General features: G+C 42.1%; 1 protein-coding gene across 7 annotated transcripts in view; it reads right to left on the reverse strand.

The window, feature by feature from the left end:
• Positions 1-823: 823 nt before the first annotated feature.
• The window catches only part of MIA3 (MIA SH3 domain ER export factor 3), a 34,113-nt gene continuing 19,652 nt past the window's right edge, over positions 824-15,284 (reverse strand). For 2 of the 7 annotated variants that reach the window (XM_087828904.1, XM_087828906.1), the window contains 23 exons: positions 15,023-15,154; positions 13,567-13,588; positions 12,743-12,831; positions 12,419-12,496; positions 12,216-12,326; positions 10,909-10,980; positions 10,626-10,730; positions 9,839-9,961; positions 9,627-9,732; positions 8,821-8,876; positions 8,636-8,726; positions 8,366-8,504; positions 6,762-6,863; positions 6,072-6,132; positions 5,940-5,975; positions 5,798-5,865; positions 5,575-5,672; positions 5,274-5,408; positions 4,477-4,554; positions 4,289-4,368; positions 4,105-4,176; positions 2,560-2,710; positions 824-1,648 (listed from right to left, as the gene is read on the reverse strand). In XM_087828904.1, the coding sequence (XP_087685030.1) occupies positions 1,341-1,648; positions 2,560-2,710; positions 4,105-4,176; positions 4,289-4,368; positions 4,477-4,554; positions 5,274-5,408; positions 5,575-5,672; positions 5,798-5,865; positions 5,940-5,975; positions 6,072-6,132; positions 6,762-6,863; positions 8,366-8,504; positions 8,636-8,726; positions 8,821-8,876; positions 9,627-9,732; positions 9,839-9,961; positions 10,626-10,730; positions 10,909-10,980; positions 12,216-12,326; positions 12,419-12,496; positions 12,743-12,831; positions 13,567-13,588; positions 15,023-15,154 (2,313 nt within the window). In that variant the 3' untranslated portion in view covers positions 824-1,340. The remainder of the gene's footprint in view (positions 1,649-2,559; positions 2,711-4,104; positions 4,177-4,288; positions 4,369-4,476; positions 4,555-5,273; positions 5,409-5,574; positions 5,673-5,797; positions 5,866-5,939; positions 5,976-6,071; positions 6,133-6,761; positions 6,864-8,365; positions 8,505-8,635; positions 8,727-8,820; positions 8,877-9,626; positions 9,733-9,838; positions 9,962-10,625; positions 10,731-10,908; positions 10,981-12,215; positions 12,327-12,418; positions 12,497-12,742; positions 12,832-13,566; positions 13,589-15,022; positions 15,155-15,284) is intronic. The other 5 variants (XM_087828905.1, XM_087828907.1, XM_087828901.1 and 2 more) reach the window with 3 other exon arrangements.

A 15,284-nucleotide genomic window follows, 5' to 3' on the forward strand; every position in this document is an offset into this window, starting at 1 on the left:
ATATTTAAATGCTGTTTAAAACTGGAAATTATATTAACTTCATCATTTTGTGTCAAGCAGTAAACAAGGATACCAGCTTTTTATAATTTTGATTTAATCTAAATCTTAAATTTCTTAAGATTACATTACATTACAGTAATTTCAAGGGTCTAAAGAGTTAGTTCTTAAGAAATGTTTAAAAGACAGGATGTAGTAACAGTATAATAAGACTTTTGGTGTAATCCCAGATTCTTAGATATACTGATTTTTAAGTATAAGTGCCAACATTCAGATATTAACTGGAGTAGAATCAATCAACAAGAAGAACTGAGGTTGCTGACCTACAACATGTGACAAGCCTTAAAACCCTAAATCATTCTTCCTCATAGTATTCTACTCCTCTGATCGTTTTTGCCACACTTGTTGAATATCAAAGGCAAGGTATGGGAGAAATAATAGACGACATTTTTTAATAAAAGAAATTTCCTTTTATGGGCATAAGACATTGTTTTCATTTTTCTGTGGTGCACCCTTAATGCATGAATGGAAAGAGCAACAGAACATCAAGTCAACTGATTCTTGCTACCGTCAACTCACACTCAGGAAATGAACTGGGCAGTTAAAGTCACAGAAAGCCCCCGAGTGCTGCGCAGATGGGCCTGCTGAATAAAGGCAGACCTCGGCCATGCGTCCCGGGTGACTGAGGCCCAGCCTCCTGAGCAGGGAGCAGCAGGGAGCTTGCTGCCCAGTCACCAGCTGGGTTCTGAGAGCCCGAGCTTTCCTCTTTTCCAGATGGCACAAGTCTCATGAGAAAACAGTCCAATGAATCAACAGACACCTGGGAAACATTAATAACCAAATTTTAATGAACTTTTACTATAAAGACTGACTTCAGCAAGAGGGGAGATAAAGTTCAGTGATCTTTTAGTAAACATTTTTAGCGTAACAGTCCTTGCGACCAGGTACTTTAAAAATTCAAGCTTATAAACACCGTTGCTCTGCATTCAACTGGTGTCCACTAAAAACAGGGTAATAAATGGAAATACATGTTCTCATAGCATTTCCACAGGAAATGTTCGTATTTTTCATGACGTTCTAAATCATTGAACAGTTACATAGGCTACATTAACTAAAACACAGGTATTCTTTATTGCACATTTCAAAGTTGGAAGGAGGCTCTAGCTTACGAGGTGATTTTATTTAAGGGAGGGAAATGGTATATTTTTATTGTTTGGCTCAAAAATGCACACTGCCAGGGCAGCTTAGTTCTAAAAACTAACTTTATTTCAACTTTTGGATTTAAGACTGTAACGAGCAGTGCACAGTCCGCTTCCTCTCCAACTACACGTCGGAGGTCAGAGCTATGGGCTCTGTTTCAAGGGCTGGGAGGAGTCCTGACTGCCGCTCTGAGAGGCAGGTGGGGGCTCCTCTCTGGAGCCAGAAGGCAGTAAGTCTCTTGCAGCAGGTGAAGGATAATCCTGGGGGCCATGGCCCGGGGGTGGTAGTCGGGGGCCAGGAATAAAGTACTCTCGAGGCCCAGGAGAGCCTACAGGTCTAAAGTGGGGGTGTGCTGGTACAAATCCTCGAGGGTCGAAAGGCGCATCCCGTTTCCCAGGCGGAACACCTGGTGCGTACTCCCTTAAGCCTAGAGGTGGCCGCAAACCAGGACCTGGGAAAATAAAAATTGCGTCACAATACGTATGAACACATCTAGTAGGTGATTCTCCCATCCCTAGAAGTCATGTAGAATCCCCACTTTATCCATCAGTCAAACTGAGGCTCAGTAAGTTCAAGTTCCAGGCTGGCCAGCGCTAGGAAGCAGCGCGGGCAGGATTTAAACACGGCTCTACCTAGCCTGTGGTTTTTCCCCTCCACAAGCCTGCCATCTTTATCTCACAAGAGCTTGGTTTGTATTTGACAGATTATGAACAAAGGGCTTCCCAAGATATAGAAATTTTGATCAAGGGAATTCTATGTCTACTACTGCTATCAATTAAAAATTCATACAGTACTCAACAGGGACCTAACTAGCCGTGAAAATCAAGGCGCTTGCCCCCCTGGAAAGGCCTTCCAGCTCCACCTTGTTAAATTCAGCAGCACTCACTAGGTAGCTATTACATTCTGCCTTCTCTTTAAAACTTCCTTCCCCTTTATTCCCAAGGTGGGCAGTGAGGGTTTCCTCTGCCCTTTACACTCTGACCCATTTATGTTGTTTAATGTATGTAGCTGTGTCCTATGGGACACTGAGCTCTCGGAGTTTGGAGAGTAGTCAGCTCTGTGCATTACAGAGCCTGACATGCAGCCACAGATGTTCACTAAACATCTGTAGCAGTGGTATTTCTGGCTTTCTAGAAACAGCCCCTTTCTGCTGTCTGCAGGAGACACCCAGTGCTGCCCATCTCGGCGGGGGGGAGTGTAGCAGCCCATGTGTCTGCAGAAACTGAGGAAAAGTTCAGCGGACTCAGCCAGCGCCGCCCTTTCATGGCATAGCCCTGTGATGGCAACTTAGCATTTCAGCAGGGAACACACAGAAAAGGTGCTCGGCTTTACAAGTCAACGACCACTGTTCAGTAATCATACCGAAAGGTGGAGGAAATGGCCGAGGCCCGAAAGGCCCGCAGAGTTGAGGAGGTGGTCCGTATCGGATGGGTGGTGGTATGGGGCCTCCCATGGAGGAGCTCATGAGGGGCACCCCTGGGAAAACAGGGGGCCCTTCTGCAGCCATATTCACCTGCAGAGCAGAAACAGTTAAAGTTTTGAAATACTTTGGTATGATAGAAGCAACAATCCGAGCAAGAAGCAGGTATCAGACACCTGCCAGCAAGCAGAACCAGTGCAACAACTACCCCTCCTCCCACTGGCTCCCACTGCAGCTGGGCAGGTAGGACGGCCCAGCAGTGAGTTTTATTGTGATCACACCATTGCTGCCACGTGCAAATGGAAGGGAAAAAGTCACACCATGCTGTGCACAGCGATCTCTTTCTAGGGCAGCCCCTCCCTCTGCATATCCCTCCCATCACAGCAGCTCGTTATTTCCATACTAAGAATGGAGAGGAGAGGGAACAAAACCCCATTCTCTACACACGTAACCAGAGCTACTGTCAGAGTACCTTCAATTTCTTTTCATCAGATTCTCAGATCTCTAAGTATGACCGTCTTGTTTGAAATAACCCAGAGCATTAGGTCATTTGCTGCAGATTATAGAGCTTGTAAGAGGCTACAGTAGAAGCCAGTACCAGGCCTGGTCTGCCCACCTCTGCCTCCCTCTAACAAAGCAGCCTATTCTCTTTGAAGTTCTACTTCAAAGGGGTCTTGGGTCTTACTCCAGCTGCCCTTGGAGAAAAAAATGTCAAGAGGTGTACTCCTGGAGTTCCGCATGGGAGCTGGGAAGTGTTTTCCAATAGAAATGATGTTCTGCATATAAGCTAGGCATGGACAGTGCTAATATTTACCTTCATTCACCAGTGATACTGTGTATTATGACCTGGTAATGACTAATCCTTTCTTACGGGAAACTGGGTAGGAAATTCTAAATAAGTTAAACGTATTTCGATTTCAACCTAGAGAAGCACTGCGAGGTGTAATCAGAGCACTTACTGAGAGAACAGCTATACAAGTGATGAGAGAATATTCTCGTGAACATAATGTAAGGCTCCTGCCAGGCACTGGCACAAAAGTAATTACAGATTTTCACTAGTATTTCACCTTCAGCAAACATCCTTCTGTTACCAAGACCTTCTGCGATTTCAGATTATTCAAAATAGGATTTTCCTAGCATACAACTGGAGGTATTAAATAGCGAACTTCCAAACACATATATAGTAACAGTGAATTATGCACCATACAGTGCCCAAGAGAACTCAACACTGAGGCACACAGTGTAAAGGTGTAATTACAACACACTGGACGGGTTCATCACTTAACCAAAACAGAAACAGGAGAAAAAACCAACCAACCAGTCAGATTTCAGCAACTGAGAAACCCGAGCAAGTCAACGACTAGAGTAAGATCACACTGCCGTGCAACTTCACACAAAGGCGGACAGGTGACCGCCGTGCCCTGTGCGGCCCTTCCGGAAGTACACCGGGTAAAGCCCAGGTCAGTCTTCATCCCCTAAGTACTTACTGCTACTGGATGCTCGGCCAAGGGGGTGATGCTGGGAGCCGAAGGGCCTTCAGACTCCTGGGGAACAGTTTGCTTTTTTAAAAAATAAATGAGATAGTAGAGATATAACAGAACGCACAGGTAGGAGATGGATGAGGCAGAGGGAGGGCGCTGCAGAAACAGAAATGCTTCCCGAAATGCTTACCTTGCCCCCATCCACCACCTTCGAAGGGGAAGAGCTTCTTGGGCTGCTGTTCATCATGGCAGCTGCACCAGCCCCTGGATCTGTTGAAGGCCAGAGGACTGAGTTAGACTGATGGTGAGCTACACTCTCTGAAGGAGAATAAAAAACCCTCTACACACTGCCTCCATGATTTCCGACTCTGAACACACTCGGGTCCCTCCCAGAGGCAGAGGGTTTCCCAGGTGCCTCAGACGACTGGAGACTAGGTAGAGGCCGGTCCACTGAACCTTGAGAAAGAACAGAGCCCTTGCGTGGATGCTCAGACGGAATAAACTAATCACAGGGTTCAACTGTGCCTAGAAAGCGCTGTTAAAAACAGGTCCCCGGTACCGACGAGGGGAAATCACAATTTACGCACAGACTTAAAGAGTTAAATAAGAGCTGTCTGGGATTGAGAGACTGGCAACAAAACCTGCCCCTGAACAGCACTGGTTAGATACCTCACGCTGCAGGCTTGAGGCAGGTGTCCAGGCGGACCTTCTTCAGTTTGCAGGTAACACTTCCGTGTCTTACCAAGTTTCACAGACATTTATGAATAGAAAGAGACTGAGCATTTCATACTATACTGAGAAAGGCTGTAGGCTGCATAAATTACAGTCTTCAGGCTTTTGTAATACTCAAGAAAGGAACTCCATAGACGTTTATTTGAAAGATAAGTTACACATCACAGTAAATAAAAAAGAGGCAAAACAATAGTGAGTATTTATATACTTCCTGACATATAAATATGTTTTACTTAAATATAAATGTAATAATATTAATATTTATTACATAAATAGATGTTTTCTGTTCTAAAGCAGATCCTGCAGTAGATTACTTGAAATAATAAGAAAAATAAATTCTCTATGCTGGTCAGGCCCAAATTCTAAAAAGTTTACATTAGAATTCTCAAATAAAAAGGGGAAATACTCTTGAAACAGCTCACAGACAACATATGAATGCTCACCAAATTCACTTCTGGGCACATCTCTTCGGCTCAGCGTAGCAGAGAGAGGTCTCGCGGGCGGGTCTCTGGGTGGAGGGGAGCACTCCCCACCGCTCACGGGCGAGGGGCCGAAAGAGCCGTTCTGGCTCAGGGGACCTGCGGATGACAGTCCACCATTACCACTGCCAGGCAACCTCTTTTCTTTAGTAAGTTCTTGGGATTGCTTCTAGGGCATCATTACTATTACTCACAGAAATACAAAGTAATCTATATAGAGTTTGCACCAACATAGAGATTGCTTCCCTTTAAAAGTGCCCCCTACCTCTTCGTGGGGGGTTTTGTACATTGGGTCTTCCTGGCATTGGTTTTACAATCACAGGTTCTTGCAGCATTGCCATCTTTTGGGTTAATTCTAATAACCTGGAATATAGAGAAATAATGGACTTAAATAGGAAATTACAAACCAATTCTTATTCAATACCACACAGCAGAGCCTTAAAAACCTCCAAAATGCACTGGAAAAAAAAGGGATCAAAGTCACATACTTGTGTCTCAAGTTCGCTGCTTCCCTCTTCTCTTCAGCCATAGCTCTTTCTGCGGCACGAGCTTTGAGCTATTGGAGGAAAAAACAGCCACATTCAGCTGTGGTCGACTATGCACCAAATAAAGGGAAGGGGAAAACCTTACCCAGTTATCATGAGCTTTCTTCTCATTAGCAGAAATCTGAAAGAGACAACACATCAAAAAATATGTTTAGGGATTCAGTGCACTGGTCTGTAGGAGATTCCCAAGGATTCTCAGCTGCAGGGCCGTCATTACCTGGTCTTTAAAGGAGCGCTCTGTTTTCTGCAACTCCCCCTCCAGTTCTTCAATTCTCCACCTAAGAATTACACTTGCGTTTATCAATTTAGCACAACTGGATAAGATGTTCAATAGTTTCACCATGTTCCCTTACAGATTTCATCCATAACACAGAAACATGTTCCACATGCTTAGAGTACAGCATGATCAAAACTAATGCTACATAATTCCCTTATTTCTCGGCTGGAAATTCTGAGCTGATACATTATAATGTAACTGTTCTTCAATATGTTCTCAAATAAGCCTGCTGTGACTGTCTTCCTCCAGAAAGCTCTCCCCCCCTTTAATTATATCCATGGAAAATTTCCTAGAGCTGAGTACTGGGTCCATCAATGGCACGGTCTTTTTAAAGGTTTGATTCACCAGATAGCAAACTGAGCTCCTAAAACAGTTACTCTACCACCTAAAACCACCCAGAGCTGCCAGCATGGACCAAGTGCCCTTACAGTCTTGCCAGCGTTGAGTGTAGGGAAATTTTTGTTAAACATTTTTTCCTTTGTTAACTGCAAATTTCTTTTACTTGTGTGAATTAAATGCAGTTGTGTCCTTTGACCATTATTTATGCTCCTGTGCTATGTTCTACAAATTATAAAAGTGAGTTTTTTAAAAAATCCAACCGTAGTTTCACGCTGTAGAGGCTGAACTCACTTGTAGGTCTTTATCTCCTCTGCCGCCGACACCGCCTTCTCATCGGCCGCCGTCAGCCGCTGCTCTCTTTCTCGCCGCTCAAACTCCTCCTGGCTCAGCTTCCTAAGGCAGAGGCAGCTGTCAAGTCACAGTGTCTCTCTCCCCAGCGTCTGTCCCAATGCCTCCATCCAAACGCTACTGCTTCCCGTCCTCTCTCAAGCGCACAAATTCCTGAGGGAATTCACGCCTGCCATTTAGGGATAAAAATCTATCTCTGGCCTGGTGGCAAATCACCTGCATTTTCTAACTTCTCCTTGTAATTCTCTACTTATTAATAAATAAATAAATGTAAAAAAAACACTATGTGCCCATGGGCAGCCAATCTTGGGCCTGAGCTGATGAAAGCTCATTGGACTCCAATGTGGGAAGGCAGGGCTAATATGCCTGACAGGTCTATTAGGCTAAAGCAGGGAATAATTCTCTTTATTTCTACCATAGGAAGACCTATAACAACTACTTATTTCTATCATGGAAGGGCTGTTTCTTAGTTCAAGGCTGGCACCAAGATGAAGACAGTCTGCTGAAGAACAAGCCCTTAAAACAGGTCTTCTATCTATGCAGTTGACCACAGGACACTCCCCCACTTCAGACCTGAACCCTACTACCTACCTGCTGGAATGGGATTGTGACATGGAGAGAGGAACACCTAAGGATTGGCAATGACTGCCCCATAATCAGCATACTAATCTACAGGAAACTGGTTTTACCCCAATAACCTTCAAGCTCGAGATGTCGACAAATCTACTACAGCATACATGACAATGGTTGTTAACAGTTAATGGTTTAAAAATGCTGTTTTCTTGTTACTCTTGGCCCTCTTTGCACATAGTCCTGATGCAAAAGACAACCTGAAACTTAATTTTCTATGAATTAGAAGCAAAATGAGAGAAGAGCTATAGTAATAAGAGTTAATAACACCAAAGAAAAAAAGGTTTATGTCTTCTTAACTGCCCATTCACTACCTCAGCAAGTATTTATGAGCGGCTATAATACACCAGTTACCTAGTAAGATGCTGAGATTAAACTATGGACAGATACTATAATGTATAATTTTCGCAACTCAATCAAAATCGACAGGGCAACCCTGCAAGGCTTTGTGATCAAAATCTAAAAGACAAGCAAACATCCTTGCCACAATTACATTACGTAATATTTAGTGAGAGTATCTGACTATATTAAGTCCAAAACTTACGGTATCTTCAATAACTAAATACTCCTTTTGAAGTACTTATTTTACTAAAAATCATGTATTGAAATCACTTAAGATTTTTAGGAGCTGTAGAAAGGGTAAAGATCTTAAAAAACTAAAAGCACTTCCCCAGCGGTAACTGTTAGCAGCAATACACCGCTCCCCCTCAAATAGCAAGCAACAATTTCTGACAACTGGTTAGAATGGAAAGGAAAATGCAAGTTATGGCAAATGGGGTAGGAAGGAAAAAAGGCAATCTTATGCTCACTATAGATGGAAAAACTGTTAATAATCTTTAAAAAGAGACAAAAGTATCTCTAATCATCCACACATTTACTTAAATGACAATATTGTGGACGACCCGGGAAAATCTCACTTTTGCAGCGCCATCTCCTTCTGCTGATAGAGTTCATTCAGAATCTCCACTTTCTGCTTCAGGGTCTTGTTTTCTTCTTCTAGTCCAGCTCTGGCGGACTGCAGGGACCGGCGGTCATCTTCCAACTTCTTTATTTGGTCTGTAAAGGAGAACACACCTGAGCTGTGCGTGCACCAAGGACTGACAGATTGAGAAAGAAACGTGAACACAGGAAGCCACTCTTTCTCTTTCCGATGCGGTTCTTGATCTTCGCAGTATCTGGCAACCTACCTTCCAGGTTACATTTTGTGGACATGGAGGCTCTCAGCTTAACTTGTAAAAGTTTTAGATCCTCTTCGACTACCGATATCTCAGTCTGCGTCTAAAAAGTGCAGCAGAGAGAGGTATTCTTAAAAGTGAGGCGCAGTAAGGACTCCCGGGCACGTCGGGTAACAGTTCTACACAAAGGAAGATACCCGAGAAATGTCCATCATCTGCTTGATCTGATTTTTTGCCCTCTCACTTCGGTCACCTAAAAAACAAAAGGTTCTCGTTACCTCTTCCTCCCGTGCTTTTTAACTCTATTTTCTTGATTTTCCCCAAACTAAACAATTACCATGTTTAAACATTAAAGTAAAAACCAATTCACCAATAGAACTGAGTAGGCTACTGGACTTTTAAGAGAATCGCAAACTTAGATTCAAAAAGTGAAGGACAATAAAAATCTTTGTGCAATAAAACTGGTCCATGCTGCGAGCAAAGAGGTGTATGTGAGGCAAAGCTCTTTGTTCCCTCTCACATCCACCCCACCTGGTCAAGTATCTGATTTGGAAAACTCACTCCTGTTCTCCCCGTGAACCTGCTACCTGGTGGGGTTAAAAACACCCACTACGCAAGAAACATCCAACTTGGGAAACAGAATCTAGAAACATCTCATCAGGAAACACAGCTACACATTAGCCTCGCTCTCCTGACCCAGGTTGGTTTATGGCTCCCACCACCTCGTTACTCTGAAAATGGGTTGTGGTGCCTTAAAACCACAGAGCTACAGAGATGATGAGCGTTCAATTCTGCACACGTCTAGTTCTAATTGGATGGAAAAGCAAAGTCAGAGTTCACTGCCTGCCCACTGTTACACCACAGCCCAGCCTCCCACCTCTGCCCAATGCACAGACGTGTGTACAGGTCCAGTGCTGTGCCCATCCACACTCTAAAGGAGCATCAGTGTACGTAATAAAAGACAAGGCGAAAAAAGCACTAACCTCCCCGAAACCCATCTTACCTCCCACTTCCCCGTTAGCTAATTCATCTGACTCATTTCCTCTTTGCCGCTCAGACTCAGCTTCACAGTCTAACCGATTCAACTGTGTGATGCAATTCGTCAGGGCCTAGAAAAGAAGCAAAAGGGTATTAGAAAGCACCTGTTGGTTTTCATTAAGTGGGTTGCGTGGGAATTCACGAGAATTAGACATGTATTCAAGAGAATGGACTTACATTGATATTATCATCTTTTTGAGTGAGAGAGACTTCCAGATCTTTCTGAGACTTCTCAAAGGATTTGATTTGCTCACTGAGCTCAGCATGGGATTTATTCAAGTCTTTGATTTCCTGCTGCAACTGAAAAGTTAAAACACATGAATTTCCAAAAGTTAGGGCTTTTGCACTGGAGACATCAGGCCCATGTGAAGGAGACAGGTTAGCATGGAGCCACGCCGCCCTTTGGCCTGTCACAATGGGCGAAGGCCTTGGTGAAGGGCGAAGGGAGAGAGGCTCCAACCCTCAGAACTGCAGTGGGAACTGAAAGCTGTCAAAAAGCTGATCCAGTTTACTGTAGCCTTCAAAACTGCAGCCAATTCCAGTAACTCACTTCCAGTGGGAATAGTAGGGTACAGTAAACAATCTCAGTCTCCCAGACTCCAGATCATGCAATTTTCCCTTGGTCAGTGAAGCCGAAACGGCCTAAACGAATTCTCTAGTTTAAAAGCAAATCCACTGCCCCCTTGAGGCTACTCAAGTTAATAACTGGCTGGTGTTCGCCAAGACAAAGACCAAACACTCGGCTAGCTCTAAGACACTGTACAAAAGAACAGAAAATCCAGAGCAGATGCAGAACAAGCAGATGTACCCAATTTGGGGAGCACAGTGTACACTTGGCATACCTCAGAACAGAATCCTGCATACATACTTTATTTCCTTAAAACCAGACCTGAGAAAAGATACTCAGGAGGCAAAGATATTCGTTCTCTAGTTTACACAACCTATGGCGTTCACTTTTCTTTACCTGGTCTTTCTTCTTCTTAAGTTTGGCGTTTTCTTCTTGAACCCGGTGGCATTCACACTTCACCTTCTCTTCACTGAGTTTAGCTTCATTAAGGGCAATTTGAACCTAAGACAAAACACTCCTATTGGTGAATTAATTCCAAAGGAAAAAAAAAGTCACACTTTCCAAATGAGAAATCAGATAGTTTTTGGTTTTTTGCATATTTTAGCACACATAAGTATTTGCTCCTCAATAAAACTAAGACATCGGATTAGTATCTTGCATGAAGTGTAGGCAGCTTTACCTCTGAAAGTTCTGAGGCGTTCATTGCAATAACATCCTTTAACTTCTCTAAAGAGATCTTGTTTTCCAATATCTGCCACGTGGAAAAAGAACACAAAAAAGTATGTTAGGACTTCAGTAGAAACACTGGGATATATGCGAAAAGAGAAGAGCCGACCCCTACATCTCAAGTAAAAGCCAATGATCAAGCCTCAGCCTACAAGAAAAGTCAAGAATGTAAAGGGAGCCTGGCTGGCGTGGCTCAGCGGTTGAGCATGGACCTAGGTCGCCACTGGATTCCTGGTCAGGGCACCTGCCCAGGTTGCAGGCTCGATTCTGCAGGGGGCGTGCAGGAGGCAGCCAATCAATGACTATCTCATCACTGATGTTTCTATCTCTCTCTCCCTCTCCCCTCCTCTCCCTGGTGTCAATAAAGACATATTTAAAAAAGAAAAAAAAAAAGAATGTAAAGCGATGAGGAAAAGAGAAAATAATTGGAGGCATAAGTGTTCCGTGCCGCCCCCCGCCTTCCTGGCTGAGATGATGTGGCAGATGACCAGACAGAAAGGTGAAAGCAAGGAAAATGAAGACACTTTCAAGCAACCCAGTTCAGATCAATGGCTTTTCCCAGCGGTAGAGGAAAACAATCCTGAGGTCACTTTAAAAATTCTCTTGCCTGAACCAAAGCTGATTGGACGTGAGAAGAGACAAATCTCACATACCAAAGACTTCCAAATAAACCATGAAGATACTGTACCGCCTCCCCAGGGAGGCAGAGCACACTGTTCGCCCTTTAACTGTGGGGTGTGCACAGTGACAGCATGCAAAGGGCGGAGAAGGGCGACTTACAGTGGAGAAGCCTCAGCTCAGGCAGGTGATCGAGCTTAACTGGATGTGCGCGATACACGGGAACCCTCTCTCCTATCGTTGCCACTTTTATTTCACTCTAAAACTGTCCTAATATTAGAAGTTTATTTTTATAAAAGAACCACGCACAAAACAAAACACAAAACAAAGTACTAGAACTGTTCTACTGGGCTAGTCTCTTAGTTGCTCTGTATGTTTTGGGGGCTGAGCCAAGAGATACGAAAATTACCCAGGGCTGAAGACAGAAACCCTTCCTAGGACCATAAAAATAACTGGTATTAGCGCCTGAAATTCCTTAAAAGAGGGCAGAAGTAGGTTCAACTTCCCTGATTCCTGGTCTTACTTACTCTAGTTACAAGGTGGGAAAATGCACAGTCCAACTCACCCAATCTACAAAATAGTTTGGAAATCAAAACAGTTTGAAATCCAAATTACGGTGACACCTAGCAGCAAAACTCTTACCAAGTCCTCATTCTTGGCATTCTGTTCTCTCTCAGATTCTAACATAAGACGCAGGTTGTTAGCCGTATCATTCAGATTTTCCTTCACTTCTTCCAGTTCCTTGATTTTATCCTATAGAAAAAAGATACCAAGATTAATAGTAACTACTCAGTATTTTCCTTTTGTCTACAGAATGTAATCTCAAAATGATCAGGGGTTTTTACCTTATATTTCACTGCTTCATCAGAGAGAATCATATTTTTTTTTTTGGTTTCTTGAACATGTTTCTTTGATTCCTTGATCTGTTTAAGTAAGGCATTCACAATACAGAAATATGAATTAGAGTGCTATCAACACTTTCCCCATTAGGTGATCCCTTAGAAAAGAAAGTAGTACTTCACACATAGGATGACTGCTTCAAACTTGGAAGGTTTAGAGGAAATAATGGAATTTTAAAATATGATTTAAAAACAGCATGCTAACTATAAGACAGGAAGTAGGAAATAATTCAAGCGGGAACCATGGAGGGAAAACTAAAAGATTTATACCTTCTGTTCATAATTTGACAATTTTTGTGCAAGGTCTGCATTTTCTTTCTTGAGCATCTGCAACTTCTCAGAAATTTGCTGTTCAGTGACTAAAAAGGGGTGGAAATCCATAATGTCACTATGATTACTAGGTAAAATGCAATTACCCAATCAATGTACTAGCAACCAAGACATGTTATCTTGCACTACGAGGGAAAAGAACTTCTTAGCACAACGATCAGCCTTTAAAAAGCAATCTGTAGTTATGAGCTATAAAGGTGTAACAATATTAAAATTTAAGAAAAATATAATAAGAGCCTTTATTTCAATTAAAATTATTTCAGAGATAGGAAATACAGTAAAATATTTTAGCTTGATATCCTTTCTTTCATGAAGCACCTTTCTTTGCAGAAACTGGGATCATTTCAAATATACATCACTTGGGAAGAGAAACAGACAGAAAGTAAGGCATATTGATTTGCATCTCTTATTCCTCAAATTATCTACTTAAATATATATACTGTATTGATTAAACCATTAGCACAGGAACACCGTTCACATGAAATAAATCTATATTACATCAACATTTAGTCAATCTGCCCCACATCAAATCAATCATCTTCTCCCTCCTCCCACAGTTTGTTCCACCACATCCCCTATCTCAGTGGGGAGCATTGCCATCTAATCTGTCATCTAAGCTAGCAAATAGGGTTAGTGAGATGTTCAGGAGTTAATAAGTCAATCAGACATCAGGGGTCACTATATCTACTTCTAGCTTGTAAAACTCACATCAAAACCAGTAATGAGGAAACAGTACAAATAACAGAACCAGCCTAAATATTTACCTTGGTATACATGACTCTTTACCTAAAAGAGAGAGAAATAAAATTAAATTTGATGTTGAAAGTTTTTATTATTGGGAAATTATAGTTCTAATACAATAGTCAACTCGTAACTACAAGAAAATTTAGTAATAGTTGGTTCAGCCTAGTGAGCCATAAAAAAGGTTAAAAAGCATTTCAAATTTAATTGGTAGTGACACTTCATAGTTTCTGATAGATAAAAACAATAAGGCAAACACCTCATTTTGCAACAAAAGGTACATTTATGTATCTATTAAATGAGCACCAAGCTTATTAAATAAGCACCTAACTTTAAAAATGAAAATGGATTATTTTCATATTAAATATACTAACAATTTGACAACCCCAAATAGCTAGAACGAGGGCTAGAAACAATGATTGTTCAAAAGACAAAATTAAATGCATTATCTCTATACTAAGATATGGCTCTTCCTCCCACCAGAAAACATCTCGGAAATCCTATTCCAAGTAGCCTACTGGCTGAATTTAGAGGTCTAATAAGCTAGATCATCTGATTTTTCTAAACCCCTGAAAAGAACGGTCATAAACCAGAAGGGAAAGGAGACTGCTGCAGGAAAATGCACGAACAACAAGACAGCTCACACCTAAGTCCTCTCCTTAAGATGGCACTTAATTATAGGATAATAAAATCTAAACAATACTCAAAAAAAAAAAGTGCTACTAAATGTCTTTGTACCCAAAATTTCTCTTTCAAATGTTATAAGTGGTGACGGAATACTCAGATCAGCCCACAAATGATCCATGAGACCTTAATATTATTATAGTACCACTTATACTAATGTTATAGGAAAGTGCATTCAGGGTTCCTACAAGGAAAGAAATGACTCTCTTAAATGACACAGCCTTGCTAATGAGAGAGTTTAAGCTTCCTATGCCCCCCTTTCACCCAAATCAGCAGCAGGAGAAAGCAGCAAGAAGCAGGCAAGTGAGAGTAGGGCCCAAGGTTCCCAAAGTCAAATGCTGAGGCTGAGAAGCAGCAGTTAGGGCGTAGAGCCTGCATCCCTGTGAAAATCTGAACAGGTGCTAGGGATTTTAAGGTGGGAGAAACAAGAGTGGGGAATAGAAAACATTTTCCATTTTCCCCTTCCATTCACCTTTTCTCTTCTCTTTTTTTTTTTTTTTATTTGAGGAAAACACCCATAAGGTTAGAGGAGTCTTCACAGGAAGCCACGCAAAAGACCCTTTTAAAAGTGATTTTACAATCACTTGTGCAAGGAGAGAAAGTTTGTTAACAGTGATATGCCTGCTAAAATTAAGAAATCAGAAAAAGAATCCTGAATTACCTTAAAGGTTAGTGTAGATTACATGCACTAATTTGTGTTCATGTTAGGAAGTGAAAAACAAACAAAACAGCCAGTGGTTATAAAACGGTCCTTGTATTTATGAGTCAAGGTAGAAGTTAACCTATTTTACTCACAGCAAGGATGGTTCTCCAGAAGAAAACGACAAATGAAATAATTCCCAAGAAGGCAGTGATAAGTACGGGCTTCCAAGGCAGTCCATAAAAATCAGGCCCGGGCTGAACATCAGTAGGCAACGTAGAAAGTAGCTGAAACAGAAATATTAGAAATAATGGGAAACCATAAAAAATTTTACAATAGAGCAGCCACAAAGAATTATCGACATTCTAGAACCACCACCACCGTCAGATAACTACCCCCTCAAAAATCTTCAGTAGC

The sequence above is a fragment of the Miniopterus natalensis genome, chromosome 21, assembly GCF_054644295.1.
Source record: "Miniopterus natalensis isolate mMinNat1 chromosome 21, mMinNat1.hap1, whole genome shotgun sequence".
NCBI lineage: Eukaryota > Metazoa > Chordata > Mammalia > Chiroptera > Miniopteridae > Miniopterus > Miniopterus natalensis.